Genomic DNA, 27,436 nt, shown 5'->3' on the forward strand with positions numbered 1-27,436 from the left:
ATGGCTTTATAAGGAAGCTTTGTTTCAAAGAACAGAAAATATACAATTTGTTTCAGACAGTAGAAAGAAAAGAAAGGGACTTCTCTGGTGGTCCAGTGGTTAAGACTCTGGGCTTCCATTGCAGGGGCCATGGGTTCCATCCCTGGTTGGGAAATTAAGATCCCACATACAGCAGGGTGTGGCCAAAAAGTAAAAAAAAAAAGAGAGAGAGAAAGAAGAAAAGCTATCCAATCTATTTTACCAAGCACATTAGTCAGATTTTGCTGTGATAGTGCCGTGCAACAAATAACACCTCAAATTCCAGTGATTTACAGTTATTTCTTACTCATTTGTCTACAGTCACTATATACCATATAGTTCTATCAGTCAATACAGAAAACATATTTAATGAAATCCAACACTCACTCCTGGTAAAACAGACAAACAAACCAGATCTCATAGCAAACTAATATTAGAAAGTAATATGAAAAGAGATAGCTTTCAAAAACCTATAGCAATCATTATATTTAACATGGAAGCTATAGGTTTGCTGGTAAACCAGACAAATCAAGACTGTCCACTACAATGAATTCTATACAAATTGTCCTAGTTGTCTTTACCATGGTAGATTTGAAGGTGGGAAGATAAGGAATTCTTTGACTAATGGCTTTTATTTTCTCCGTTAAGCAAAAGGCAAAGTCATAGCTGTAAGTGGCGGGGTAGGAAGAAGTTGTCAGGGGTTTGGTTGAGAGGGGAAGGTAATTAACTAATCATTTTCTAGAGTGAGGGAGCAAACCTATTTGGGAACCATCCAAGGATTGCCAGGAAGAGTTAAACGCCTACTGTGTTTGTGGTCATGAACATAAAGAGAAATTTGTGAGTCAGAGTTTGTGATTTTTCTCAACCAATTTTCAGCTGCTCAGGGGTAAGCTCAGTGAAATTGTTGGATTTATAACCAAGTTTGGGATTTTGCCAGACAAGTAACACTAAGTCCCAAGGAAGCTGACAGTGTTTGAAAGGTACAACGATGATGGAATCTAAGCTAGGTAGAAAGGAGTGGGAAGACAAAAGAAGAATGATAGTGGAAAAGTGATGCGCTCAGTGGATTGGAAGTCGAAGACTCCTTGAGGGGATATAAAAGTAGGTGTGGGCTTCCCTGGTGGCGCAGTGGTTGGGAATCTGCCTGCCAATGCAGGGGACACGGGTTCGAGCCCTGGTCTGGGAGGATCCCACATGCCGCGGAGCAGCTGGGCCCGTAAGCCACAATTACTGAACCTGCGCGTCTGGAGCCTGTGCTCCGCAACAAGAGAGGCCGCGATAGTGAGAGGCCCACGCACCGCGATGAAGAGTGGCCCCCGCTTGCCACAACTAGAGAAAGCCTTCGCACAGAAAGGAAGACCCAACACAGCCATAAATAAATAAATTAATAAATAAATAAATAAATTAATTATTTAAAAAAAGTAGGTGCACTTTGGGCTAGAAGGTTGTGGTGAGGGTGTGAGGCTTGTAGTTGAGTTTCAGAGGTGCTGTAGTTGCCGGTGTTGAATAGGAATGGGGTGACCATAGGGGTGAGGGTGGTGGCTGAGTTGGAGTTGGCGCCAAGAGGGGCAGGGAATGGGGAGATCAGCGTGTTAGATGTGGTGCCACATGGATGTTAAAGCCTCTTAGAATGAGGGCAGGAATGAGAAACAGTGAGCCAGGAATGAGAGTCTTCAGTGAACGAGGGGAAGCTGGGAGGTCAGCAGAGGGACAACGACGGCAGACAATATTGGTGAGATGGATTCAGTGTCGCAGGAGCTGGGATTTTGAAGGAAGGAATAAAAAGGCTTGGGAATGTCAGTGGAGGGCAAGGAAAACACCCACCCCAGTTTTAGACCAGTGGAAACCTGTCTCCACCTGAGAGGGCTGCAGGGGACAGGCAGAATTCTGGGAGGGCCTGAAGGGATAAAGGTTGAAAACATAGTGGAGCTCACTAAAGGTGGGTTTGAGGTGATGGAGGTCCAATGCGCGGGCTTGGGAAGGAAGGAACAGAAGAGGATTGGATAAAACTGGGCCCAGGAATAATCAGAGCAGGAAGACCCTTGAGGACCCTGGTGATGGCTGAGGTAAGCAGGGATTAGTGAGTGTCTTGGGAAGGACTAGCAGAAGAGAAAACATTAAAAAAAATTAAAGAAAAAATAGTTTTAACATGCCTTATTTATTATTTAAGTTATTTGGCCGCACAGTGTGGCATGCAGGATCTTAGTTCCCCGACTAAGATCAAACCCGTGCCCCCTGCAGTGGAAGCGTGGAGTCCTAACCACTGGACAGCCAGGGACTTCCCAAGGGAAGACATTTTAAAATACTCTCTTGATTCCTTGGCTTGGGGGTTTGGAGGCCTGAGGTGATAAGGGCTTTATCAATACAAATGAAGGTGGATGGTGGAAGTTGAGCTGGTTTGGGGGGATGATCCCCCCCCCACAGTGGGTCCAGAGGGAGAGAGTAGGCAGGAAGGGAAACTTCTTGGAGGTGGTGTGGGTCACAGGCTCACAGCCCAAACCACCTCTTCAGGCTGCGGTGGCTTCAGAGGGCAGCAGCCTCAGGGGCAAAAGTGTCTGGGCTGGCTGTTTTGAACATCCCAGGCAGAGATAAGCTCTAGAGGAGATGGTTTAACCAGCAAGTGGTGTCCTGTCCTCTTATCCCTGCTCATAAACAATAGATTCCAGGAACGCTGCTTGCTTGGGATGGGCCCAGAGGAGCAATCTTGGTGGGTCACATAAATAAGAGTTCCAAGGAGCCCCCTTAGGCCAAAGCTGGGGAGGAAAGGCACTTAGAAATGGTGGATGCTGGCTCTCCCTAGGTCCTGAAGACAGGCTGAGAGGTTTCTCTTTGCACACCGTTCTTGGGGACTCCCCTTCGTCCTGTGAGGGACCATCCTAGGAACGTTTGGCATCGCTGCCCTCCCAACAACCCTGCGAGGCAGGGGTGTGTCTCTACTTGGCCTGTGCAAGAAACTTGCCCAGTGTCCCATAGGAAGTGGCAGAGCTCAGAACCCGTGCTCCTTGCAGTTTCTCCCTGCCTCTCACTCAATTCTTCGAGCATTTATGGGGCACCTACAATGGCAGTCACTCAGCTAGAAATCAGGGCACCCTGTCCACAGGAGGACAGTTTCACAGCCCTGGTTGTGCACCAGATCACCTTTAAAACCCCCACCCTCAGATCTGACTTCACAGGTTGAGGGGTGGAGCCCAAGAATCCACATTTTTACTTGAATGATACTTGGAAATGACAATGCCACTTCCCATTTACATGGGGGCCTCTTGGGCAGGTGGAGGAGACTGGTTTCCCTTTCTAGGCAGGCAAGAAAAGTGGAGTGATCTGGCTTTGATCTCCTGCAGCTGGCCTCAGCCTTAAGCAGGGGTGGAAGAGGAAGCCATCCCCCATCTCCTCCAAGGTGCCTGGAAGTCCACACTCAGATTTATTCCTTTGGGTTAGGTTTTATCTCCAGCTAAAATGGTCATCTCTTTGTTGGGGGTTGGGGGGAGCACATCAGCTATTACCAGTTGAATATGGGTGAGTTTGTTGAATCAATGCACTGGGAGAGTAAACAACAAGAAAAACAAATCCTTAGTCAGGACCAATTGTGCCAGCTCACAGCCCAGGCAAGTAACAGCGAGAAAACCAGACTGGGACCCACCCTCGGGAGCATCTAGAGGAAAAGTGGGGAGAAAAAAGGAATAGGCTCAAAACCCAGGGGACTGCGCTGGAGTCGCAGGGGAGGGCCCACAGGCAACTGGAGACCCACTGGTGCACACAGGAAATCCAGAGGGTCAGAACAAGGATGGTTCAACCCCTGGACTGGCTACTGGGGCAGGTGATGGCAGTCCTGAGGAGGGGGTCCCAGGGGAGGGGGCATTGTGGACAAAGCTCTCCCCTTGGCCTGGGAGTGCCACGGAAGGCTTCCCAAAGACCTTTTGAAGGCAACTTGAAAGAAGACTCTGATTCAGTGGCGGGTGGCTGGGAAATGAAGGGCTTGAGCAGAGGGCCAGCAAGGGCACAGGCAAGTCTGTGCAGAGGCCCCTCCGTTTGGGGGAGGGGGCCGCCTAGAGGTGAGGCCGGGCCTAGCCATTGTCTGAATTCTTTGCTAGCTGCGCTCCCTTCTGCCGCTTCAGAGGTGGCAGGAAAGGCGGGCGGAGGGCAGAAGTGCTGAATCACTGGGCCCTGCAAACCTGGGGCACTGCCCTAGCCGGGCCCTCCCTGACCCCCAGAGAAGTCTGCCCCGAGGCTGCAGGGGCGGGAACATTCTCCCTTCTACCCTTCAGGTTTCTGTGACTGGTCTAGGAATGACACTGACGTAAGACAGATTAACAGGAGAAGAAAACACTTTAATTATACTGGTACCTACGCACAGGAGCCCCACAAACATAGGAGACTCACGGCACGGACAGTTGAGGCTTATATACCATCCTGAGCTAAGGAAAGGGACAGGGGCCTGGGGCTTTTTGGGGGGAGGAGGCAACCCGGGAAGGTGAGAGGGGACATGTAAGGAAAACTAAGTTTGCCCTGCTTTGCAGTTTCTCAGGTGGGAAAATCTCTCTCTGGTAAAGGCTCTCTTCTGAGTACTGAGAGTGGACACCCTCGCAAAGGGAGATTTCCTATACATTTCCCTACCAAAGAGTAACTTCTACTCTGTTTTTACAACTTCTCCCATGTCTCTGTTTCTCAAAATAATCAGGTCAACATGATCCTGGTGCCCAAGACACAAATTTTGGGGAGGCCGATTCCACTCCCCTTCAGGCCTCTTTCCCTCCCACCGCCCCTCACTCTGAACATCTACAAAATCAGCTGGGGGTTTAGAAGGATTAGTTTATCTTGATGGAAAGAGGAGCTGATTCCCCAGTCCCAACTCCTGGGCACTTTTAACTCCAGCCAAGCACCTGGCCTGCCCTGGCAGGTTATTTTCTCCCCCTCTCAGACGTAGCTGGGGACCACAGTGCCTCCCCGGGCAAAATAAAAAGTCAGATTAAAGAATTACAACATTAAAAAAAAAACTAACTAAAAAAGAAAAGTCCAAGAACAACAGGAAGCTGATCAGGAAGTTCCCATAGAAGATGATAATATTTGAGAGTCGTGCTGAAAGCAGAGGCTGAGGGCAGAGGGCGTTACGGGGACACACAGCCACGGTAGTGGTGATCGTGCCACCCAACCCTCTACTGCCCCTTCTCCTTTCGCAGGGTGTCCCTGGGCCTGCTGGCCAGGCCCTGCCCACCCCCAGGGGCCCCAGGCACACCCCTGCTTAAACAGGCACACGCACACAGGTATGGGCACGCACACGACAACTTTTACACGTGCTTGCACAGATCCACCTGTGCACACGTGCTCACGCCAGCTAATGTTTGTGCATGGGGAACCTATCTCTGCACACAGACGCAGAAAGGGCAGACACTCAGAGATGCATTGTGTGCAGAACTGTAAAGAAAGTGAAAGTTAGACGGTAGGCCCTTCCTCTCACTTGCTCTTTTTTAACCACCCCTTTCCCAGGCAGCCAGGCCTCTGATGGCGTTTGGCTGAAAGGCTTCTCACAGTGTGTCCTCCATCCCCTCCCCACCCAGGGCGGCCCTCCTTGGGCAGGATCCTAGCTCTATCTTTCCAGACCTGTAGTCCTCAAACTTTTTGATCTCAAGTCCTTTTTATGCTCTTAAGAACTATAAGGACCCCAACGAGCTTTTATTCATGTGGGTTATATCTACCACTATAGTGGCATTGTTTTCTATTTGTACAAGTTTCGTTACTGTGAGCTTGACACAGGACAGCTGGCTTCTTATATGTGCTTCTGCATGAAATCTCTTATGTGTTTTGGTTGAAGCATGGGAAGAAAGTCAAGTATCCCAGAGGTAGGAAGCTGGAAAGAAAGACTCTCGCAGATGCCCTGTGTCAGGCAGCCTGTAAAGTGTCTCCCAGGGTTCCCCACTGCCTGATCTTCATACCCTTTGTAATCCCCTCCCCTTGGGTGTAGGCTGGGTCTGATGACTCACTCCAAGGAAGTGAGTGGTACAAGTGGTATGGCAAGAGTGATGGCATGACACTCTGAAGATTAACATCCCAGAGAGACTGTGGCTTCCGTCTAGAAGGGACCCTCTCTTGCTCCCTTGCTCGGAGAGAAGTCAGCTGCCATGTTCCAAGCTGCAGGATGGAAAGACCCACTTGACAAGGGACAGAGAGAGGCCTCTGGCCAAAATCCAGTGAGGAACCGAGGCCCCAAGTGAGGAAGTTCCTCACTGAATCTTGCCAACAACCATGGCCTTGAGCTTGGAAGCCTATGCTCCCCCAGGTGAGTCAGATGAGACTGCAGCCCCAGCCGTCACCTTGACGGCAGCCTGTGAGAGACCCTGAGGGGAGGCATCCAGCTAAGTCCTGACTTACTGTGAGATACTGTGAGGTGATAAATGTTTGTTATTTTAAGCTGCTGAGTTTTGGGGGTAGTTTATGACACAGCAAGAGATAACTAACACATTCCCTGAAAAAAATCTTAGAGACCTCCAGGAGTCCTCAGACCTCACTTGGAGCACTGCTACTCTAGACCTATCAATCTTCAGCTGCTCCGGTGGATTTTCCCAGTCAGTATCTGCTCTTCTTTCAGGGTCCTGCTCTCAGCCGATGCAAGGAAGAGTGCTGGTAAAGGACGTAGGCCAGTGACAGGTGATATGCAGGTGATGTGCACATAGTGCCTGTTCTTGACGTTGCTACTTCTTCATAACAGTAGACTTTCAGGCAGTGGGCGGTGCATGAGAGATATGATGGCAGGTGGGGACAAGGTTTTAGGTAATAGTCTGTTCCCTCCACAGTCATCCACACTCTGCCCACCGTCATCCCAGTGCCCTTTGGGGAAATCAAACGGTGCCAGGCCCTGGGTGATCTTAATCATAAATCATCCTATTTCCTCTAACATTTAGGTTAACACAAAGACAGCCAGAATCTTTGCTTTCCAGTCAGTGAAAAGTCTTCTGTCTGAATCACCACATGTTCATACAGGCCCCTCTGTTTGCCTCCAAAGTTCCCGAACTGCTGGTGTCACAGCTCGTTTTACAGACGGAAAAGCTGAGGCAGGAAGAAGAACCAGTGGTGTCCAATCAGGGCCCCACTGTCTGTAGTGGAAGCAGGAAACCAGTGTTCAAACAGAGGAGGGATTCCGTGAATCCTCATCTACCACGCGGAAGGGAAGGTGCCTGATTGCCTGTATCTTCCCGAGTCTGGCTTTCCTACTCGCAAGAGTAACACCAACCCTAGTGATGATGCCTCACATCCTAGACGCTTAGGGTGGTCTAGGCTTCCACCATTGGCATGTGCCATTGAGGACTGGAATCCTGGACACCATCTAGACACACCAGCCCACTGCAGAGGAAGGCAGAAGACCCTGGCCCAGGAGGTGATGTGACCAACCCAAGGTCACCCAGCAAAGTTGGAGACAGTGCCGGGGTGTCAGACAAGCCTCTGCTTACCCTTCCCCCCAGCTCACAATCTGATTAAAGCTTGTGTGGGGCCCACCTCCTCCCCCAGGCTGTAGGGTCTGTGAGGACTGTGCTGGGCTCGCAGCACATGGAACTCCACAGAAGCTCAGTGATGACTGTGAATGGATGAGGAGGCTGGCAAGCACTTGAGTTTGGTCTGTGCCCAGGGTTAGAAAGCTTTGCTGTGGCTAGTATTAAAGGTTAGCTTCTGACAAGGTCAAGGTTAGAGGGTCAGTCTAGAGCCAGGATGGGGTAGTCAACTATAGGAGAGGGCTAGGAAGTCAGGCTTTGTTGGGGGTCAGCCAGTCTCTGACAGGGTTTAGAGATCCATCTGGTGGGGATCAGCGGTCAGCCTTTGGCTGGGGTGAGAGCTCCGTCCATGGTCAGAATCTGCTCCTTGCAAAGCTAATGAACCTCTGTGGTGCTTCGCGCTGTATCCCTGGAATCCCGAGCCCTCTTGCCTGGTCCAGAAGGTCCAGCGTCCTGAGCAGCGGATGACGTCAGCTCTGGCTCCAACAGTAGAGAGGGCTTTTGAGTGGCACCAAGGATCACGCTCTCGGTGCTGGGGGTTGGGATGACCTTGCTTCTAGGGCGTCGTCCTCAGCAGCTGGCCTGGGATGCAGACCCTGCATGGAGGGCGCAGGGACTAAAAAGACTTCAGACCCTTGGAGGCATTTCCTGTTTTCCAGTGAACTGAAAACTCGGCTTCCTGCTTAGAACAGTCCACAGGGATGGTTTCTTTTTTTGGTGGTGGGAGGGGTGTCTGAGGGTAGAGGATGTAGGCTTTGCTGGGCTTGAGGACCAGCTCTCAGAGCCCTGCTAGGAGGTGGCACAGGGAAAAGGGTGGGAAAGGAGAGTAACAAGAGTCCCCACATGCCTCTGCCCGATTTCCCAGCCGCACCTTCCTTAGTGCTCACGTCCATAGTCTTTAGAGAGAGCAACACACTCTAATGCCATCAAACAATCGTATCATTTCACAAGGAGGTGGAAATTCTTCAGAAGAGGGAAGCCAGAAGCACACAGGACCCGTGTTGGGACAACGACCAAGAGCCCAGTGGGAAGAGCAAAGTCTTTGGCCCCAGCTGGATGCAGATATAAATCACAGGCTTCGTCCTGGATCTGCCAGGGGCTGCCTGCATGGCTTGGAGAATTTCCTGACTTTGCTGTGCCTCAGAACCCTCACTTCCCAAACGGGGGAACCTAATAATGACCACCTCCCCAGTGGAATGGTGCCCAGCTGGCCCAGGGAAGGCACATCGGCAGCCAGTCTCCTTCCCTCCAATGGAGCACAGAGGGCAGAGGGGTACCCACGCAAGAGAATAGGGGCACATCTGTTCCCAAGCAATCTAATCAGCTCCACTTCTGCCAAAATAGTTCTCCTAGCAGCTGCTGTTGGCTCCTCCCCAGGCCCCTGCCTCCCCTCCCTTCTACCCCTGCAGGCATATCCTGGTCTCTAGCAATCACCCCGCTCTCCTCGCTTCTTTAACTGCCTGTTGCCTAGTGATTTGGTGATCTGGGAGAACAGACTCTCCTGCTTGGCCCCAGCCCCCTTGCCTGTGGCGGCATTTATCCTCACCAGGCTGGACTCTATCTGTTCTTCTTCCCCTGCCAGGGATCACCCAGGAGCCCTCACCTCACCCCAATATCCACATGAGAGACAGTTTAAACACCCCCAAGCACAGCTGCGATGGGTGGAATGCAAAGCAGGGCCATTTAAAGAAGGACATGAGCATGGACCACGATTTTGAAGGAGGTATTGACCAGAGAAAGGCCCTCTGATCCCACCCCTACGGTGGGGCTGAGCTCTGGGGAGAGGAATTGGCCTTGGCAAAATGGGAGGGCTACAAGGGGGGGACTACCCAGTCCCCCCCTTGCTCTGAGTGCATATGCTGTGTCGTGGGTCACTACTGTTGCCTCTTAGTGAACAGTGCCGACTAGGATGCGCCTTCAGGAGTGGGACCTCCTTAGAGTGGCTGACACGGCTGGGGGCACAGAGTCACGGACTCACGTTGCCAGGGCAGTGAGCCACTGCCCACTCCTCCCTCCGGGTCTTTCTCCTCCTTTACGAGTCCCTCTCCCCCCTCGTTATCTCCTCCCACTCTCCTCCTGCTCTCCAAATTCACACCTTGCCTTCCACGTTGTTAGGATGGTGTCTTTGTCAAGGGACAAGGCTAGAGCATATTTTATTTAACAATAGCTTGATTTATAACCAAAAATATTCAGCCCTCTGGTCTGGACCTCCATGTGTACCTTTGCTTCAAATCTTAGGGGTGGCCTGGATCTTCTAACACATTGTATAATTCACATTAATGGTCATGTTTCTTGCTTATTGTCTGTCAATAACCCACCCCCACATAAGCTCTGTAAGGATGCAGATTTTTGTTTAGTGATGTCTAGATGAATGGCTGGCATGTAGTAGGAACTTTATGAACATTTGTGGAATAAATTTATTGAATAAATGAGTGAATGAATAGTTCTGTCATCTGTCCTGTGTGTAAATACTATGTCCTGTCCAAACAGCTTCTACTGCATCTGAGAATTTGGGCAATTGATTTTATTGTAGAATGGGCATAAGAATACAACAGTTTCCTGGAGTTGTAAGGACTAAATAAGTTATATAATTTCTGAACCTCAGTTTCCTCATCTATATAATGGGGATAACTAGAATATCTATTCCATGTGCTTTTTTGTGAGGTTTAAATAGATGACTTACATGAAGTACTTAGCACAATGTCTGGAACAAAGAAGATAATACATGTTACACTTAAATGATTAATAACCTAAAGAAGGAAGCATGAAGGATGAAAATCTACAATTGGTGTCCAGAAAGGGCCCTTTCAGAGCCTCTCACGACAGCCAAAGAGGGTAGCTGCTCCAAAGTGCAGAAAGCCTGAGAAGCAGTGAGGTCTGCAATTGTTTACTCAGCATTTGGGTCCTAGAACTGAGGCTGGTCTGATCTCAACCCTCAGGCAGTGTCTACCTGACCCTGAGAAAGAGTAGGCAGTGAAAGCTGAACACCCCCATCCTACACAAAGACAAGGGGGTCTTTACGCAAGAGGAGGGCTGGGCCCTCTCAGAGATTGTACCACCTGCAGAGACCATCACACTACTTTAAAGGATTCCGGGACCTTGACAATCCCCTGCTGAGAAATGATGTGAGGGTTACTACAGCACTGCCCTTCTCGATCAGAGCACAGCCTGCATCCTGGGAAGAGCGACCTGGTATAGACAAGAGCCACCTTTCTTTTTTCTCTCTGACTTGTGTTCCCTTCATCATCCCAGCGTCCTGCCCCTCAGCACTCCTGGGCCACCTGATACACCCCATGCCATGAAGGACCCTGTCTGGGGCAGCAAGGGAGCACAAGCTACAAAGACAAGGTCCCCACTCTCAAACTTACAGCAGGAGACGAGACCGGGCCTGATACAGAAGAGCAGCGTAAGGCAGACACAAGGGACAAAGCCCTGCAGATGAGCCCAGGGAAGTCCAGAGAAAGGGGTCAGGTTTGCGTTATCCAGGTAGGCTTCCTGGAAGAGGCAGTGGTGAGAGGGCACTGAAAGATGAGAAGGATGGGAGGAGGAGGAATAGTAGCAATGAGACAGGAGGAGAGGGATCAGGGCACAACCTTGAAAAGAACCACAAAGCCATTGAGGACACGACATAAACTGGTTAGAATCAAGTAGGTCCAAGATGGCAGAAGGTTCGACTTCCTGCAGACCTTGAGCCTCATTATATGCTCACTGTAATGCATTAGCATATACTAAATGACACCCCCCCAGGGGCCATGACAGTTCTGAGGCCGACCATAAAAGGCAAAAAGTGGGCAGTGGCCCAGTTCCTAGAAATTCCTACTCCCTTCCCCAAAATAGTTGGAATAATCCTCCCACTCATTAGCCTATGAAATTACCCAGCCCATAAAACTAACCCCATATTTCGGGGCCACTCTCACTTTCTGAGACGGACCACATTCTGTCTATGGAATGTGTATCTCTCTAAATAAACCTGCTTTCACCTTACCACTATGACTCGCTCTTGAATTCTTGACCCTTACTTGGTGGTCCATCCCAGGGGCTCACCCAAGACCTGGGACATGACCATCCTCTCAAGCCCCGTTTTTTTTTTTTTCCTGCAAAGGCAACAGTACTAGGCACAGCGCTTTGGAGACTTTTATCTCACTGACATTTCAGAACAGGTCTTTGAAAATTCAGTCTTGTTACCGCCATTTTATAAACGTGGAAACAGGTTTAGAAAGGTAGTTACCTGCCCAAGGTGAAAGCAATGGAACCAAACCTTGCTTGTTGTGGACTGCCTAAGCCAATTTTGTGATGCATACCCTGGGCTCTTTGGGGTAGATCTCAGTAGCTGCCAAAGGGGAAGCCTAGCTGCCCCCTAATGACCTCACAGACCACATTCAGAGATATGTAGACATTTTATTAGCAAGCAGGCCCTGAAGAGTCTTGGGGCCACTCTGAAAGCTCCATGAAGTTCCAGCTGTCTGTTTGGATGTTTCCAATAGTGTATCGCAGGAAAGGTCCACCCAAGGCAAATGCCACTCTATTCCAGCCATAGGATCAGGCTGTCTACGGGAGTAAGACAACCAAGATGCCTCCCGGACAGCAGGGAGACGCAGGCAGCTTACAGATCCAGCCTGGGTGCCAGCCCTAAGGGTGACAGACCAAGGGCATTCTAGATTTGGGGGGGGAAACTTTTTTTACTGACATACAATACATACACAGAAAAGTGCGCAGATCATAAGGGGACGGCTCAATGATTGATCACAAAGTAAACATACCTGTTTGCCAGTTCAGAAAACAAAACTAAAGCAGCTCTCCAGAAGCCCTTTCACGCCCCCTCCTAGTCATGGCCTCTCCTCCCCCAAGGGCAACCACTAGACTGATTTCTAGCAGCACGGACTGTCTATTTTGTATTTTATGTAAATGGAATCACACAGTCTGTACTGTGCCTGGCTTCTTAAACTCAATACTGTGTTGTGAGGTTCATCTATGATGTTGTGTGTAGTTGTAAATCATTCATTCTTATGTCTACCTACTGCTCTATTGTATAAACATCGCAAAATTCATTTATTCACCGGATAAATTTTCTGTTGCATCAAGGGTATACATATTTAGCTTTAGTAGATACTGCCAAAGTTTTCCAAAGTAGTTGTACCACTTTATACCCAAACCTGAGACACTGAAAGTTCTGGTTGTTCCACATCCTTAGTAAACCTTGATAAGTCTGCCTTTTTGATTTAGTCATTCTGGTGGGTGTGAAGTGGTATTGCAGTTTGATTTAAATTTGCATCTCCCTGATTACTAGGGAAATTGAAGACTCTCTAGTTTCTTATATCTTTTTTTTTTTAATATGGAGATTTGTCTTAAAATATCTTTGCCAATCTACTTATCTCAAACATCACTAATGCCACCTTTCTGACATCCTTTATGCTAATTAACAAGCTACCGGTTTCTTTAAGAATCCTTTTCTAGCATTCTTTATGCTAATAACAAAACCCCCAGGAGTCGATGGGAGTTAAAAGAGAGCTGAAGCACTTGCAGTACCTTCTGAATAAACACTATTTATTCAATCAGCGGTCCATCCCTGGAGGGTGTATTCCTGATTAGGAGAGCTGATCATCCTTCAGGTCTAGCTTAAGACATACCACACAAGTTGTATCATTGTCTAGGCTAAAGACCTTCAAAGTGAAAAACAGACTTCATGATGTGGCTTCTATGCTTTCTTTTCACTCCATCTCTCTGCCACCGTAAGCACTGTGACGACACATGCTCTGTGGTTCAGTAATTTTATTGCATGGAGATCTTCAGGCTCCTAGTAATCCAAGCACTGGACTGTACTCAGGTACAAGGAAATAGAGGAGGACCAATCTTCCCATAGATTCCCTCTGCAAGAAATCTGTTAGACCTGCCGTTTCTCAGTTCCGGGGCAAAGCCACACAGACAGGCTTTCCTCAAGTAGCTCTGGAGCCACCTAACAACCCTTGTCAGGGACCAGTGGTCATGGCTTTCCTGCAATAGGCATGGCAGTGCTTGGTTTCCTCTCCCAGAACATGGTTGGGATTGAGGGAAGAGGTTCCAAACCAGGGACTTTGATCAGCAACTGACCTTTCTTATAGTTTCTGTGTGATTTGTGGAGCACACAGATTTTGGGAGGATGGATTTCCTCATCTCCAGGACTTTGGAGCTGTCTCTTCTGGACCACTAGGCAAGGGAGGTGTAGACTGGTCATATTTCATTCAGTGAAATGCTTGGAGATGTCTTCTGACCTCCTAAGAACAGCATCTTTTAATTCAGTTCTCTTTTTATTTAAACTCAGCCACACTGGTGGGAAGCTTGCTTCTCCTGGGATGGTCACTTACTTAGAAACAGCTGCCTGAATCAGAGAGAAAAATAGATAAATACAACCTTCTTCTTGGAGTGGGTCTGAAGGTCCATGCTTACATCTCCAGGTAGGCAGACGATGTTGCTGGTGGGGGTGGGAGAGGGGACTGAGAGGCGAGTACCTTCAGGATGATATAGCAAAGTCATGGGAGGGCTTTTGAAATGACTGTAAGGGCTGAAAGGGTGATAAGTTAGTCCATCTCCTTAGGATGGCCTGAGGATGACAAATCGTAAAACTGCAATCGTGCCCATAGCTCTTAAGAAACAGGGAGTTCTGGTTACTTGAAATTTCTGGTGTACTCTAGAGCATCCTTTTGAGTTTCAAACTTTCTTGAAAATTCTATGCTGGAGAAAGAAGAGGAGGAGCCTAGCAGGAGCAGTGCAATATGAGTGGAGGGTGAGAAAGGAGCCCCAGCGTGAAGGAGGAACCTGGAGAGCTCAGAGTCACTGTGATGGTCATGAACGCTGGTTGAGTGGCGGGGAGGGCACAAGCCAAGCATGGAGCCCCACTGGCTAGCCTGCACTCCAGGCCCAGCCTCCAAGGGGCTCCCAGCCTCGCAGGGGTTTCTAGGACTCCCAAGGCCTAAAGTTCTGAGCAGCCGGTCAGAAACTGAGTCCTGAAGACGCTTGAATGGGTTGCAAGGAGATCCAGCATTTGCTTCTCTAGAAAGATGAAAACCAAGTGCTCCTGGTGTTGCTTGCCCAACTGCTGGCACTCCAGGGCAGCTCCACACCCAGACAGCCCAGAGCCACATCCAGTCCGCTCAGGCGCCCTCCACGCCTCTGGCTGGCAGTCCCCGAAACACAGAGGCCAGGCGGGGGTGGGCATTGGGCATTGCCAATATGGTCATTTGCATCCTTTGTGCATCTTCAAAGGGTAAGAGAAAAGCTGAAACCACATCTAGGTTTGGGAATTAGGAATCCCTAATGTCTAAAAGGCAGTGAGCTTCATTAGTGCCACCTTGACACTCACCAAGGAGATAAAAATGTTCATCAGGACTGAGAAATAAGATTTAACGTCATTGTATTTATTAGGTTCTGAAACAATACACATTCACATCCTTTTGAATACAGTACATTTGGCACAATAATGTTTACAATGAAATAACACTAACGAATGGCAAGAGATTAAAATTACATCCAGAAAGGGAAAAAATGTACAAATAAAGCATCACAATACAAAAAAAAAAAAAATCCCTAAAATTGAATACATTTTATATTTAGCCAGACTTATTTTGCACATAATTTAAAAAGAGGTAATTTTTTAGCCTTCTTTTTTTTTTTTTTTTAAAGCAAGAATGCATTGCTTTTTCACCTTTGGAGGAAAAAAAAAATGTTTCCACTTCACAAAATCCATTATGAGAGAACACAGGAGAACAGCTATCCTTCATATACTTTTTTGGCATTTTTTTGCACTCCCGTCCCCCCCTTTTTTTTCTTAAAAGAAAAAAAAAAGAGAGAGTGAGTGAGCGAGCTGGAAAGATTAGAAAGAACTGGCAGAAATGAAACAGTGTGGCTGCTTCCAAACTCTTGTGAAAGCTGAAATGAAACAATGACTACTCACGGAACACACAAGCCTTATTCTATAGACTACATGGGATTTGAATCTGCCTGTGTGAGAACTTGATGAGCTCCAGCCCCAGACAGGAGGCATCCCAGCGAGCCCAGCTTTGGGGGCTGGAAGGCGGCATCTCTGGGCCAGGCAACCCGCTGAGTGATTGCCTGGAGCTGCCTGGTGGAATGTATTATTATTTGACTTCCCAACAAAAATGCCAGTTGTCCTTTAGGAAGGCCCAACCCCTGCTGACATGGGAATACCTTGGACAAGGCCAGTTGGCATTATAGTCAGAGTTTGCTTGGTGTTTCAAAGTCCATCAGGGTGAAGGAAGCAGAGGAGAAAACAGAGAGCAGTGGTGATGCACGAGTAAGATGGGCAGTATTGTCATGTCTTCCTAAAAAATGAGATGATGCCACCATGAAGATGTTTCTGTGCTTGTCCTCAACTCCAGAAGACAGTCTCTCCCCAGTATGTCAAGTTACCGAAGATCAATTAATCTACTGTTCTTCATCTCTTCACTGGTATGCCAAACACACAAATTGATAGAGCATAATATTTGAAATTATCATAAGAACAGTTAATAATTACACCTGAGTTTTTAAAAAATCAAAACAAAAGAGAACTGAATGGCATCACTAGTAACCAAGGCTACGTGACCAGCCAGATACAAATATGGACACCAGCTAAGGGGCCCCAGCTAGTCACTGTCAAAACTTTGAAACCACCATCCAGAACATTCCTTTCTCTTTCCCATCTCTATCAGGGCATAACAGAGCGCAGGAGAACTATATGTGAGTTTACATCTTTTAAAATAAACCAAAATGAAATCAACAATACAAAGAACACCCCTCCCCCCCGAGAAGAAAAAAGAAAGAAGGAAACACACCTTATCTCTCGGTAACTTGAACCAATACACTCAGAGAGTATTGCACCTGGACATTATTATAATTATTCTTTCATAGACTAAAGTTTTATAATATGCCTGAACATGCAGCAGTTGATACCTCTAAATTCAATGAATTAATTCCACAGGCCTTGCAGCAAACACTATATACAAAAATCTCAAATGTACAAAAGGCAAAAAGCTTCATTAGTGCCACTTTGCCACTCACAAGTATATATATTTAGGGGCAGCTGGGAAATCCACGTGCAACAGTTGGAATGGATTCCATTCCCTGCTAAATCAGTTCAGTAAAATAGATAATCAAACGACCTCCAGGAAACATGTACACAAAGCCACAGAGAACCCTTGGAAATCAAAGAATGTAACACTGTTAGCATATCTACAGGAGGTAATGTCACATCCATTAAATAGTGTCCACATGAGTTGCCATTGCATGTCACACAGAAACAAAACTCCGAGCGCATCTTGCCACCCTGTCAGTTTTCAAATAAGTCGCTCTTCAATCTCCTGATACCCTCTGCATAACCCACGTTTAGCCTCACTCTGCTTGTTCCAAAAGCAGATATTTCATATTTAACTTTACACGTTTAATGTTTAAAAACCACAACACAGTAGTACTACCATTTGGTAGAAGTGCGCAAAAATTACACACTGCTGCAGAAAATAAATAGAGTTGATGCTGGGGACTTAGGACGAAACTGGAAAGAGAATTTGGGAGGCGAGTTTTGCTAGGACCCCAGGGCCTTGGCCATCTCTGCGGTGGCCTTGGAGTTCAGGCAGAACTTGAATAACATAGAGCACTGCTAGTTTCCTTTCCTCTCAATTCACGGAGCCCCACGTGCCACGAAAGCATTCAGAGCATAAACCTTGGACGATGATTTATTAGCCCTTTAATATCTACCTGTATTAACACTGGAATTTATATCTTTTGGCCAATTAGAAAGCAAATTTGATAATCTATTTTTCAAATGTTAACAGAGTTCAAAATCAAATTTCTTCTTCTACGGAGAGCGATTTCTTCCACAAGACACATGCTTACACAACTTTGGCATGCCCCAAAGCTAAAACCAAAGCAAGCGAGAATTAGCCATTCCAGAGCAAACCAACACAGGGAGCCAACCCGGGCATCTCCCAGCCTCTCTCCTTCCTGGGCATGCCTTGAGGGTGCCCATCTTTGGGCTGAAGAAGCACCAGTCTCTTCTTCTGGATAGAATGGCAGAGGGTGGCAGGCGGGGAGACCGGAGGGATGAGAAGCAAGAGTTGTCAGGACTCTGCGTCCACGAGCAGAGCCAGAGTCTCGTTAGGTTTTTTTTTTTTTTTTTTCCTTTTCTTTTCAGTAAAAGACCTGAAGTTGCTTCCCTGCCAGAAGCCCCCGTGGAGTGAAGAAGCCAGGCTTGCCAACAGACCAGACTCGGCAGTGGGTCCAGTGAACTGCTGACGCCACACGATTCTGCATTACTGGTGAGACAAGAACCAAGAGTGCCTTCTGGTCACCAGGTGGGAAGAGGGAGGAGCCGGCCTGGGGCGAGGGAATGCAATAAATAGAGGGTGGACAAGGGACTGGGGCTCCGGGGAGGAGAAGTAGTTCAAGACCGTCCGACGGGAAAATAGGAATCTTCCCAGCGCCCCTGCTTGCAGCATCACCAAACTCCACCTGGAGCGGCTTCTCAGGGCATCAGGTCTTCACCAAAGTAGGAGAAGCCTTTGAATTCCTCCTGGTTGATCTGCTTCACAATCGCTTCGTCCACGAGCGTGAGTACCGGCTCTTCCCGGGTAAAGTCTTGGTCAAAATTATTGACGTCTCTTTTGGTTTTCTGTGGGAAGATAAGAGAAAGCACTGACTCCAGGCTGACCTTCCTCCCCAGGGCCCCCCGCAGGGAGTGGGCATCGCGCTGACCAGCCTCTCGCCAAAGCAGACCTCTAGCTACTGAGAGCAGACATCGAGCTGTTCCAATGAGGTAACGATGAATGGCCCCAGGACCGGGAGGTGATGGAGGACTTGGAGAGGAAGAATGAGTCCAGGTGAGAAGGAAGACGGGGTGAGAGGTATGATGGAAAAGCAGGGAAGTGGGATTCCCATAGACTGTGTGTGTGGGGTCGAGTGTGTGTGTGCGTGTGTGTGTGTGTGTGTGTGTGTGTGTGTTCCGGACACTCCCCCTTCCAGCATCTGCCCTAACCCTCTGGCTCCACTGAGACCTCCCTTCCTGTGATCCAGGAAATGAACTTGAATCCCCTACCACAAGGTCTCCAGTGGTCTTTCTTCCATAAAGGTAAATCCCCATTACCTTGCCATGTCTGCTCCAGATGTCATCTTCTCTATAAGTAGGAGGATGCATGGGATGGGGGGGTGGGACCATCTTCTGGGAAACCTGCCTTGATCCTCACCTGCTATTTTGTGTTCCCACGTTATCTCTATTATTATACTCAAGACACTGACTTGCAGTGAATTGTTAATGCTTTTGTCCTGACCATGAGCTCCTTAAAGGCAGAAGCCTTGTCTGACTCAGCCTTGGGTCCCCAGCAGTCCCCTGCACTAAGCATCTACTGAATGAGTGAATACATCAGCAAGCCCACCACTGACTTCCCAGCTCAGAAAGACCCATACCCAGCCGGAGGTTCAAGTTACCAAAATTGGGCTTATGGTCTGTGGAGGGTGGAGGGCAGCAATCAAACACATCCTGGGTTTTGGAGAAAATCAGGAAGTATGAATAATGGTCTCTGCCTCTGGGGGTTCACTGCTGAATTGGGAATCAGTATTTCTGTCTAGAACACACTGCAATCATTAGAAAAACTTTCATGGAGTAGTCAGGGCCCGGCTGAGACTTGAAGGATGAGTTACAATCATGTTGGTAGAGATGGGAGGAAGGCACCTTGGCAGAGAGGAAGATGGTTAAGAAGATGGGAGCAAAGTTCTGCAGAACATGGTTTGGGAAGTGCTGCTTTACAGTTTACAGCATCTTCAGGTTTATTTGCTCACTGATCCTTGGAGCAGGCAGGTGTTATTATCCTGATTTTACAGATGTGGAAACCGTGGCTCACAGAGGTTTGGTGACTCGCCCAGAGTCACCCAATGAGTTCAGAGCAGAGCCAGACTCAAATCCAGCTCTCAGCATGATGCCTCCCGTGGTGTAGAACGTCTGGAAAGCTGGGTACTGGAGACGTGGGAAGACATGGCAAGAGTCAAATTCAAACAGGAGACATTTAGGTCAAACCGCTAGGCTGAAGCAAAGCCAGAACAACTTGCTGGTAAGCCAGCATGGTGGGAGAGGTCTGTGGGTTGGGGAGAGAGTGGTGACATGGTGAGGTGAGCTCGGCAGGGGAGTCTGTTTTCGAAATTCCCCAGATTGAGATCTGAATCAGATGGACAGCACAGAGCGGAGATGAGCTAGTCTTTCCCATCTTTCAGCGCTCATCAGTCCTGCTTGGCGTCTTCTCTCTGGCCTTGAGCTGCATAGTTCAGTAGGTCTCAGAGACCTTGGAGGGGAGACAAAAGGGGGACACAGAAAAGCCCAAGGGATGGAAACAGGACTTGCCGCAGCAGGAGGTGTGTGTCGCCCCTTGAGATGGGAAAACTGAGGAGTGGCTTAGTCTTTTCTACAGGAGGGCTGGCCACAGGCAAGAGGATGACACGTCTCCATCTCCAGTGTGTACAGAGCACGAGGAAAAGGGGGGCCCTCGTGGAGAGGGACTCCAGAGGAGAGCCACAAAGCCCAAACCCAAGTGACGCACGAGGGACACGGGAGGGCAGGTGCCTGGGGAAAGGGTGTGGTGACGCCTCTTCTGAAGATCCCTATCGAAGGAGGGATTGGTTCACTTTGATTGAAGAGGGCTTACAGAGTATGGGCGCGTGGTGCTGGCGGAGCAGCAGGATGGGAGAAGGTGGCAGCAAGACTTTAAGACTTGGGAAGCGCTGAGTATCATCCCAGAAGGCGACCAAGGGGCACCCTCAGTGGGGGCAGGAGGAGAGGGGGGAGCAGGGGCAGGAGGGGCGGGAGTTGGTGAAGAAGATTGGCAAGGAATAGGGCAGGAGGGAAACTCAATTGGTAACACCACCAATGGTGGGCTATGCCCAGGTACTTTCAGGGGCGGGACCACCTCCTTCCTGCCTCCCTCTCACTGGTCACTAATGGGGGAGGGGAGCCAGTGTATAGAGAACCTCGGGAAATCTGTAAACACTCTGGCATCGGCTCCCCTGTTTAACTACTTGTGCTTCACCTTTCAATCATTTGTGTCCATTAGTCATGGAAACTGGTTTCCTTTCCTGAGGTCAAATAAGCATAGTGACGGAGCTAGATTCCACAGGATGTCTGAATGTCCCAACTTGCTGACTGCTCACCAGGGAATCGGGTTCAGTCAATACAGTTAGGGACGTCATTTCCAGAGGGCCTCTAGCTCCATGGCGGGCTGGCTTAGGTAGCAATCTAGCTCAGCTCTGGGCTTTCCAGTGGTCCCAGAATCATCTGTGGCATTGGAGCGAGTGTGCCACTCTTCAAGAGCTCTACAGAAGAACACACTTGGCTCATGCAACCCTTATGCAACCCGGCACAGGCCCTAGTTCCCCTGGAGACAGCTTAGGTGCATGTCAGTAACTCATTCCCAATTCAAATAACTAACAATTCCTGACTATTAATTAACCTTAGAGGCTTGGGGAGTTTTCCAAAGCAAGTATTTCTGAGAAACCCCATCCCCTGTTAATTGCATGTAGGCAGCACAGCATCCGCATATTTAGAGAGGACTGGGGATTTTATCCTTTACTCACTGGTTTTACTCTTTGGAAAGCCGCTGTCTCCCTTACAGAGTTGGCACGAGACTCCACTCCAAGGTTCTGATGGGCAAACTCCTAGAGACACCCCCTGTTTAGCTGGATCTTTAGTCACCCCATGTGCCTCTCCTAATATCTAAATGCCTGACTCTCAGCCCCCACCGCACAGCCTGAGAGGTGACACTGGGACAGTGGAACAGCCTTCTAACTCTTCGCACCTTATCTCCTCCATTAAGTCCTTCCCACGTCCTCTGACCCACACGGAAGGAAGGCTGCATGCAGGAGGAGAAAGAGCACTGGCTGGCCTCCCATCCTGGTACCGTCCCCCTTCCTGGTGAGATGACACTGTGAAGGTAACCTCTTTGAGCCTTGGTCTTTTCATCTGTAAAATGGGGGTGGTCACAGGTGCCCTACAGATTGCCTTGAGGACTAAATGAGATGCCAGATGTGAAGTGCCTCCGTGCAGACCCCAACACACAATGGGCACCCAATAAATGTGAGATCCTACCCTGCCTCCGAGTCTTAGCACCGTGTGCTGCGGGCATGCCTCACTCTCTTCTTGGCTGTGTTCCCCGGCACAGCCCATGTGACCTGCCCACGGGTGCCACGAGCTCCGTGAGGGCAGGGCCTGAGCTCACAGCTCTCTGGATGCTTTCAAATCCTGAACTAGTGCTGAGCCAGGGCCTGCCTGAACATCCCGTGCTTCCTCCAGCCACTGAGATTCTTCCAACGGTGGCTTACTGCTCTCGGAAAAAGCCCCAGTTTCTTACCCACTTCTAAGGCCCTCTGGGATCTCGTCCCTGCCCACTTGCCCAGCTTCATCTCCTGGGCCCGGGGGAACCATGAAGTTCTCTGGACTCGCTGGCTTCCTCCTGCATCCGAGCCTTCGCTCAGCTAGTCCTCGGCCCGGAGCACCCGCTCCCCTCCTTGCCTTCTGCCCCATGTCTTCATCACCGAGCTGACTTCTGCTCACCTTTCCCATCTTGGCTCAGATGCCCTGCTTTCAGGAAGCCTTCTCTGTCCCTCCAGGCCTCTTATGGGGGTTCTATCACCTCTCCTAACTCTCATCACGGCACTTACCACCCTGGGTGTCCGCCTCCTTTTGCAACTAATCTGTGCGCTCCTGGGGGCAGGGACTGGGTTGAACTCGCCATTCCATCCGCGGGATGGCGCACTGCCTGGCACATAGAGAGTGCTCAAGAAATACCAGAGGAAACAAATAACTGAATGCACGTCTCCTGCTGCTGCTTTATCTAGAGCCACTGAAGTGATCTGGGTTCAGAACCTGTGGCACTCTTGTGCCAGAGGGTGTTTTTGTTTGGAGAAGGTTGAGGTCTGACTCAGAAAGAGCCTGGAGCAGGGCACCCCAGCCCATGGCTGCCCCACAGAGCCCTGAGAGACAGGCAGGCTTAGGTCTGGTTAATGGGGTTTCCTCTCCCTGCAGTGGTCAGCCTGGGCCACTAGGGTTCCTTGACTGCTGGTCTGAGAAAGAAAGAGGATGAACCAGGGTTTGGGCAAATTCTACCAAGACAGATGGGCTAAGAGAACTTTACGGACTTGGTGGGTATTTGCAGTTGGTGTCAGGGGAAAACAACATTCCTCTTCCCTTTGGCTTCATTGAGAAGTAAGGTCTTGGATTTGAGAGGTCTGGGGCTGACCCTGGGGGGAGGGCACACTTCTGGCATCTGCAGCGGGGGAGTGAGGTAGAATTTATGGAAACAGAGTTACAGGTCACTCCAGATGCCTCTGAGAAACTGCATTTGAGAGGCAAAGGTAGGCGACCTGCCTTTTAAATCGCCCTGAGGCCACTGAGGGCTGGAGGCTCAGCCGGCTGTGGCAGTGTTTGGACCCCAGTGTGGACATGGGCAGGCTGCCTGAATGCTCACTTCCTGTCTGGCTGGAGCAATTCTTTCATAGCCCTCACTGAACTGAAGTCATAAATACAAGCTTTTAGAGGAGCCAGCGATTTCTGCTTCTGTCTTCTTCTGATTACGAGATCAACAGATGACTTTGTTCTAAAGCACCGAGAAAACTCCCTGGTCTTACAGGCCGGGGCACGGGGCTGTAGTCACCGTGCTGGTCCCAGACCACCTCTTCATCTGTGTCTGGCGTGACAGCAAGGGCATAGGCAGTAGAGTGACCACAAGCCAGGGTCCCCGGACCCATGTGTGTGACCATAACTTTCTGGGGAGACATGCTGTCTTCACGTGGTCTCCAAAAATCCAGCTTTCAGGTTCCACCTCCCTCTTGAGTCTCCCTGACTCCAGCCTCCCTCCATCTCACCCTCCCCTGCAGTCCCCCACGGCACTTCCTGGAACATGCATTTGCTCCCTCCTTGTCATGTTTTTATGTGTGTCACATTTTCCTCTCGTATCCCTCAAGGTACCTACTGCAAAGCAGGGCACACAGCAATCCTTTAATATTCATTCGCTCAAAATCCTTTTATTCGCCGCAACAGTCAAACTCAAGATTCCTCTTAGCTCTGAAATGTCAATATTCTTATCTAAGCTCTTTCTTCTTTTAAATATCTTCAAAGAAAAAGTGAGAATTTAAATAATTAGAATGCTTGCTTAACATCAATTAACTGGATCTTTACATATACACATATATTCATTATACCCATATATTGACAGAGTACATGTGCATATGCTTATACACACATGCTCACCCATGAAGTTAAATGAAATGAGAAACGTATAACTGCATAGTGTTTTGCCTGACAAAAACGAGGCTTGGAACAGAAATTCAAGTCAACTATCATTTGCCTAGAAATCTCTCTCAACATATTCTTCTATCCCTTTCCCCCATTTTTAATTTTGTTAACCATGAATTGATCATACTTTTGGATTTTCCTTATAGAAAACAGAGCGAGACACATAAAGGGTTTGTCTAGGCTGCCAGTGGAAGCTTTCACAGCACCTATCTTGCCATGGTGGTGCCCTACCATTTTTTAATCCATTTCCTTCTTAGAATGTGGTGGCCAGAACTGACAGCTCGATTCCTGACTCCGTGGTCTGAGCAATGCCAAGGGAAGTGGTATGACCCTCTACTTGGTGGAAACTCTCAAATTAAATCAATGTCTAAGACGGTGTCAATGTTTTATCATTTCTGAGGTAACTGTGATAAAACAGTGATGCTCTTACAGTTTTATCAATCCAATTTAACCTTGTTATGTGTTGAACTGTGTCTCCCCCAAAAGCTATGTTGAAATCCTAACCACCAGCACCTCAGCCTTATTTGGCAATAAGGTCTTTGCAGATGTAAGGTCATCAGGGTGGGGCCTATCCAGTATGACTGGTGACCTTATAAGAAGGGGAAATTTGGACACAGAGGCAGACACGCACAGGGGGAGGACCTGATAAAGAGACACAGGGAGAACCCACATGAAGAGCAGAGTGATGCCACCACAAGCCAAGGAACATCTGGTGCCACCAGAAGCTGAAAGAGGCAAGGAAGGATTCCTCCCCTACGGGTTTCAGGAGGAGCGCGGCTCTGCACGTGCCCTGATCAAAGACTTTCGCATCCAAAACTGTGAGACAATACATCTCTGTTGTAGGCCACCCGGCGTGTGGAACTTTATGGTAGTCCTAGGAAACTAATACAAACCCCTATCTTCTGAAATGGATTTTTTGCATCCAGATGTAACCTCTGACACTTAACCTTGATTTCTTCTTATGGTGGTACTTATTTCTAGGTTGTTAAGATTACCATAAATAATGATTCTGTAATTTACCTCTCTGAATCTCAGTTTATTTACCAAGAAAGTGGGGATAATAAATCTACCTAGCTTGCTGAGGATTGCATGAGAGCATATAAGTAAACCTCACGTAAACTCTAAAGTACTACATGAATGCCATTTTAACTCTGTCATCCATCTTTTCTGCCATATTCTTCAGATTTTTGTCATCCTAAAATTTGATTGGCATGCCTCCCATCTCTTTAACAAGATGCATATAAAAATACTGTATAAGGGAAGTTCAGGCTCAGAGCCCTCTGACCTGCCCTCTGCAAAGAGCTCTCTCACAAAGCTGACCTACCCAGTCGTACCAGCACAGTTTGGGGGTATGGGTGTTAAATCCACTGTGAAGCAACCAGCCATGGTCACTTTTTCCATCTTGTTCAGGAGGATGCCATCCGAGACTTTCAATTGTTTTGCTGGAATAAAGATACACAATGCCTGCAGCATTTCTCTCATCTATTAGTCTAGAGGTGAAGTTAATTGGCTCCAAGCAATTACCATTTTCCCCTAAGTGTCCACAAACTATCTTCTCATAAAACCTTCTAGAAACTTGCTATAATCACATCTATCTCAGAGTATCCCAAACCTCATTTTCCCTCTTTCTGAATACTGGGAGGCTGTTTGCCCATGTCCCATCATTTGGTACCACTGCTCTATTCCATCAAATCCAAATAACCAAATAGTGGGCATGGCTGATTCTTCACTAACCTGAGAGATAACTCACCTGGGTCTGGCACGGTGGCTTTCAAACTCGGCTGCACAACAGAACCACCATGGAACTTTAAATGAGAGTGACGCTACACCCACCCCAGAGACTCAGTGTAACTGCTCCAGGATCTGGCCTGGGTGAGTTATAGCTCCCAGGTGACTTCATTAGATATAATTCATTAATTCACTTCTCTTGGGTTTCAGTTCACCCAAGAGTGGTTTTTGCCCTAATCTTTGTACTTTGAAGACATTTCTCTTTGGGGAAAAGTTAGAGGCAAAATAACAGCCTTGCTATTTGTCATTGTTTTCAGTCAGTGGTTCTCCATCCTGCCTGTGCATCAGAAACAAACATGCATCTATATGGACACCTGGGCCTCAACCCACACCTCGTGAACTGGGATGTCCAGGGGTGGGGCCCAGGCCTCTGTATTCTTTTTATAGCTCTGTGAGTGATTCTGATGTGCAGCCTTGTTGAGTCCCTCTGTGTAAAGGAGCAGTGGATCTCTTCCTTCCTTCTTTTTCTTAGCAGTTTCAAAGGGACCACACAATATATTGGTATTCCTTCTGAATTTCATGCCATTCCTTAGTTATTTTACATCGGTCTTTATAAAATCAGGATACCCAAGAGCTCACTGGCAAACCACACTGGTTTCTTTAGATGTCGCCCTCTGAGAGGCAGTGTAGCCTAGTGGTTTAGCATGCACGCTAAACTTTGTGGCCTTGGGCAAATCATGAATTCTCTCTTGTGCCTCAGTTTCCTCATCTGTAAAATGGGGATATTAGTAGTCCTCCCCATATACTTGTTATAAGGATTAAGTGAAATAATACATTTAAGTGATGAGAACATTACACAGCAGAGAGTAAATGTAAGTTATTAGTATTGCTTCTTTGTCAATATTGATCACAACAGTATGGTCAGAACAAAGAGCATTGTCTTTGGGATGATCCCTGATCTCAGTTCACAGAATAATCACTGTATCACCGGGGTAACCTGTGTGCTTTCATCTCCTGTGTACTCCAAATACTAGGACTAACCAGTCTTCTCTTAAAAGCTAAGAGCCAGAATTGTGACCCACCCAAGAGGACATTCCTGATCCTTTTATTGCCTTCCTAACCTTGTTTGTCTTTCCCCATTTTCACTGCCATTACATTTACAGTATGTGCTTTGTATATCCTAGTGGGCTATCTTTAAACTTTCTGGAATAAAGCAAGATAAGAAAAACAAAAAGGAAGAAAGAAGATGAATTTTACTTTTAGCAGTGCTGGCTATGACATCATTTCTTCTTTTCTCTGTAATGAGCCAGAGGGTGTGTGTGTGTCCACAGGGAGCTGTAGAGCTGGGGGCAAAGTGGGCAGTGCAGGCCTCAGCAGCTGATGTGCTCCTTCAGGAACACAGACCCAGGCAGGGTTCCTAGGTCTTCTGAATTCCCAACAAATACCCCAGACACATTTTCATGTTAGAGCTCCTAATTTTTGCCAACTAATTCAATTAAAAATAGAGCAGCCTGGTTGAATGGGTTGCGCGGTCCTCCAGTTTGTGACCTCTGTTTTAGTAAAGCTGTTTCCACCTTTTAGGGAAAAAGAAAATCAAGACGCATTTGCTTTTTAGGCACAAATGATTAGCTTCATGACATGTAAAAATGGGAAGTCACTTGGTTCCTGGTCATTCCCTGGTCCGCAGGAGAGAATCATGGCAGCAGGCTGGCCTCTGTTGCTAGCATACAGAGATGGGGAGCCACCCAAGCCTCAGGTCGAATGCCCCCTCCCCCAGAATCTGGTCCACCGCCTCATCTAAACCATGTCTGAGGGAAAGCCGCTTCACTCCTGAGGCAGTCTGCATATGTAAATGTATTTTTTAAATGGACTAAGTCCCTCAGACCAACAGGCATTCTGAACAACCAACAAC

General features: G+C 48.2%; 2 protein-coding genes across 4 annotated transcripts in view; one reads left to right on the top strand and one right to left on the bottom strand.

Annotated features, from left to right (window-relative positions):
* The window catches only part of ATP6V1E2 (ATPase H+ transporting V1 subunit E2), a 454,269-nt gene that overhangs the window by 308,210 nt on the left and 118,623 nt on the right, over positions 1 to 27,436 (top strand). The window lies entirely within an intron of this gene.
* Positions 1 to 27,436, bottom strand: part of PRKCE (protein kinase C epsilon) — a 596,864-nt gene that overhangs the window by 76,871 nt on the left and 492,557 nt on the right. Inside the window, exon 15 of one of the 3 annotated variants that reach the window (XM_082358124.1) lies at positions 14,867 to 18,135. The exons of 1 other annotated variant lie outside the window; for it this stretch is intronic. In XM_082358124.1, coding sequence (XP_082214250.1) covers positions 17,989 to 18,135 — 147 coding nt within the window. In that variant the 3' untranslated portion in view covers positions 14,867 to 17,988. Of the gene's footprint in view, positions 1 to 14,866; positions 18,136 to 27,436 lie in introns of those variants that run through there. One more of the 3 variants, XM_082358125.1, reaches the window with a different exon arrangement.

This window comes from Balaenoptera borealis, assembly GCF_965194805.1.
Source record: "Balaenoptera borealis genome assembly, chromosome: 15".
Lineage (NCBI taxonomy): Eukaryota > Metazoa > Chordata > Mammalia > Artiodactyla > Balaenopteridae > Balaenoptera > Balaenoptera borealis.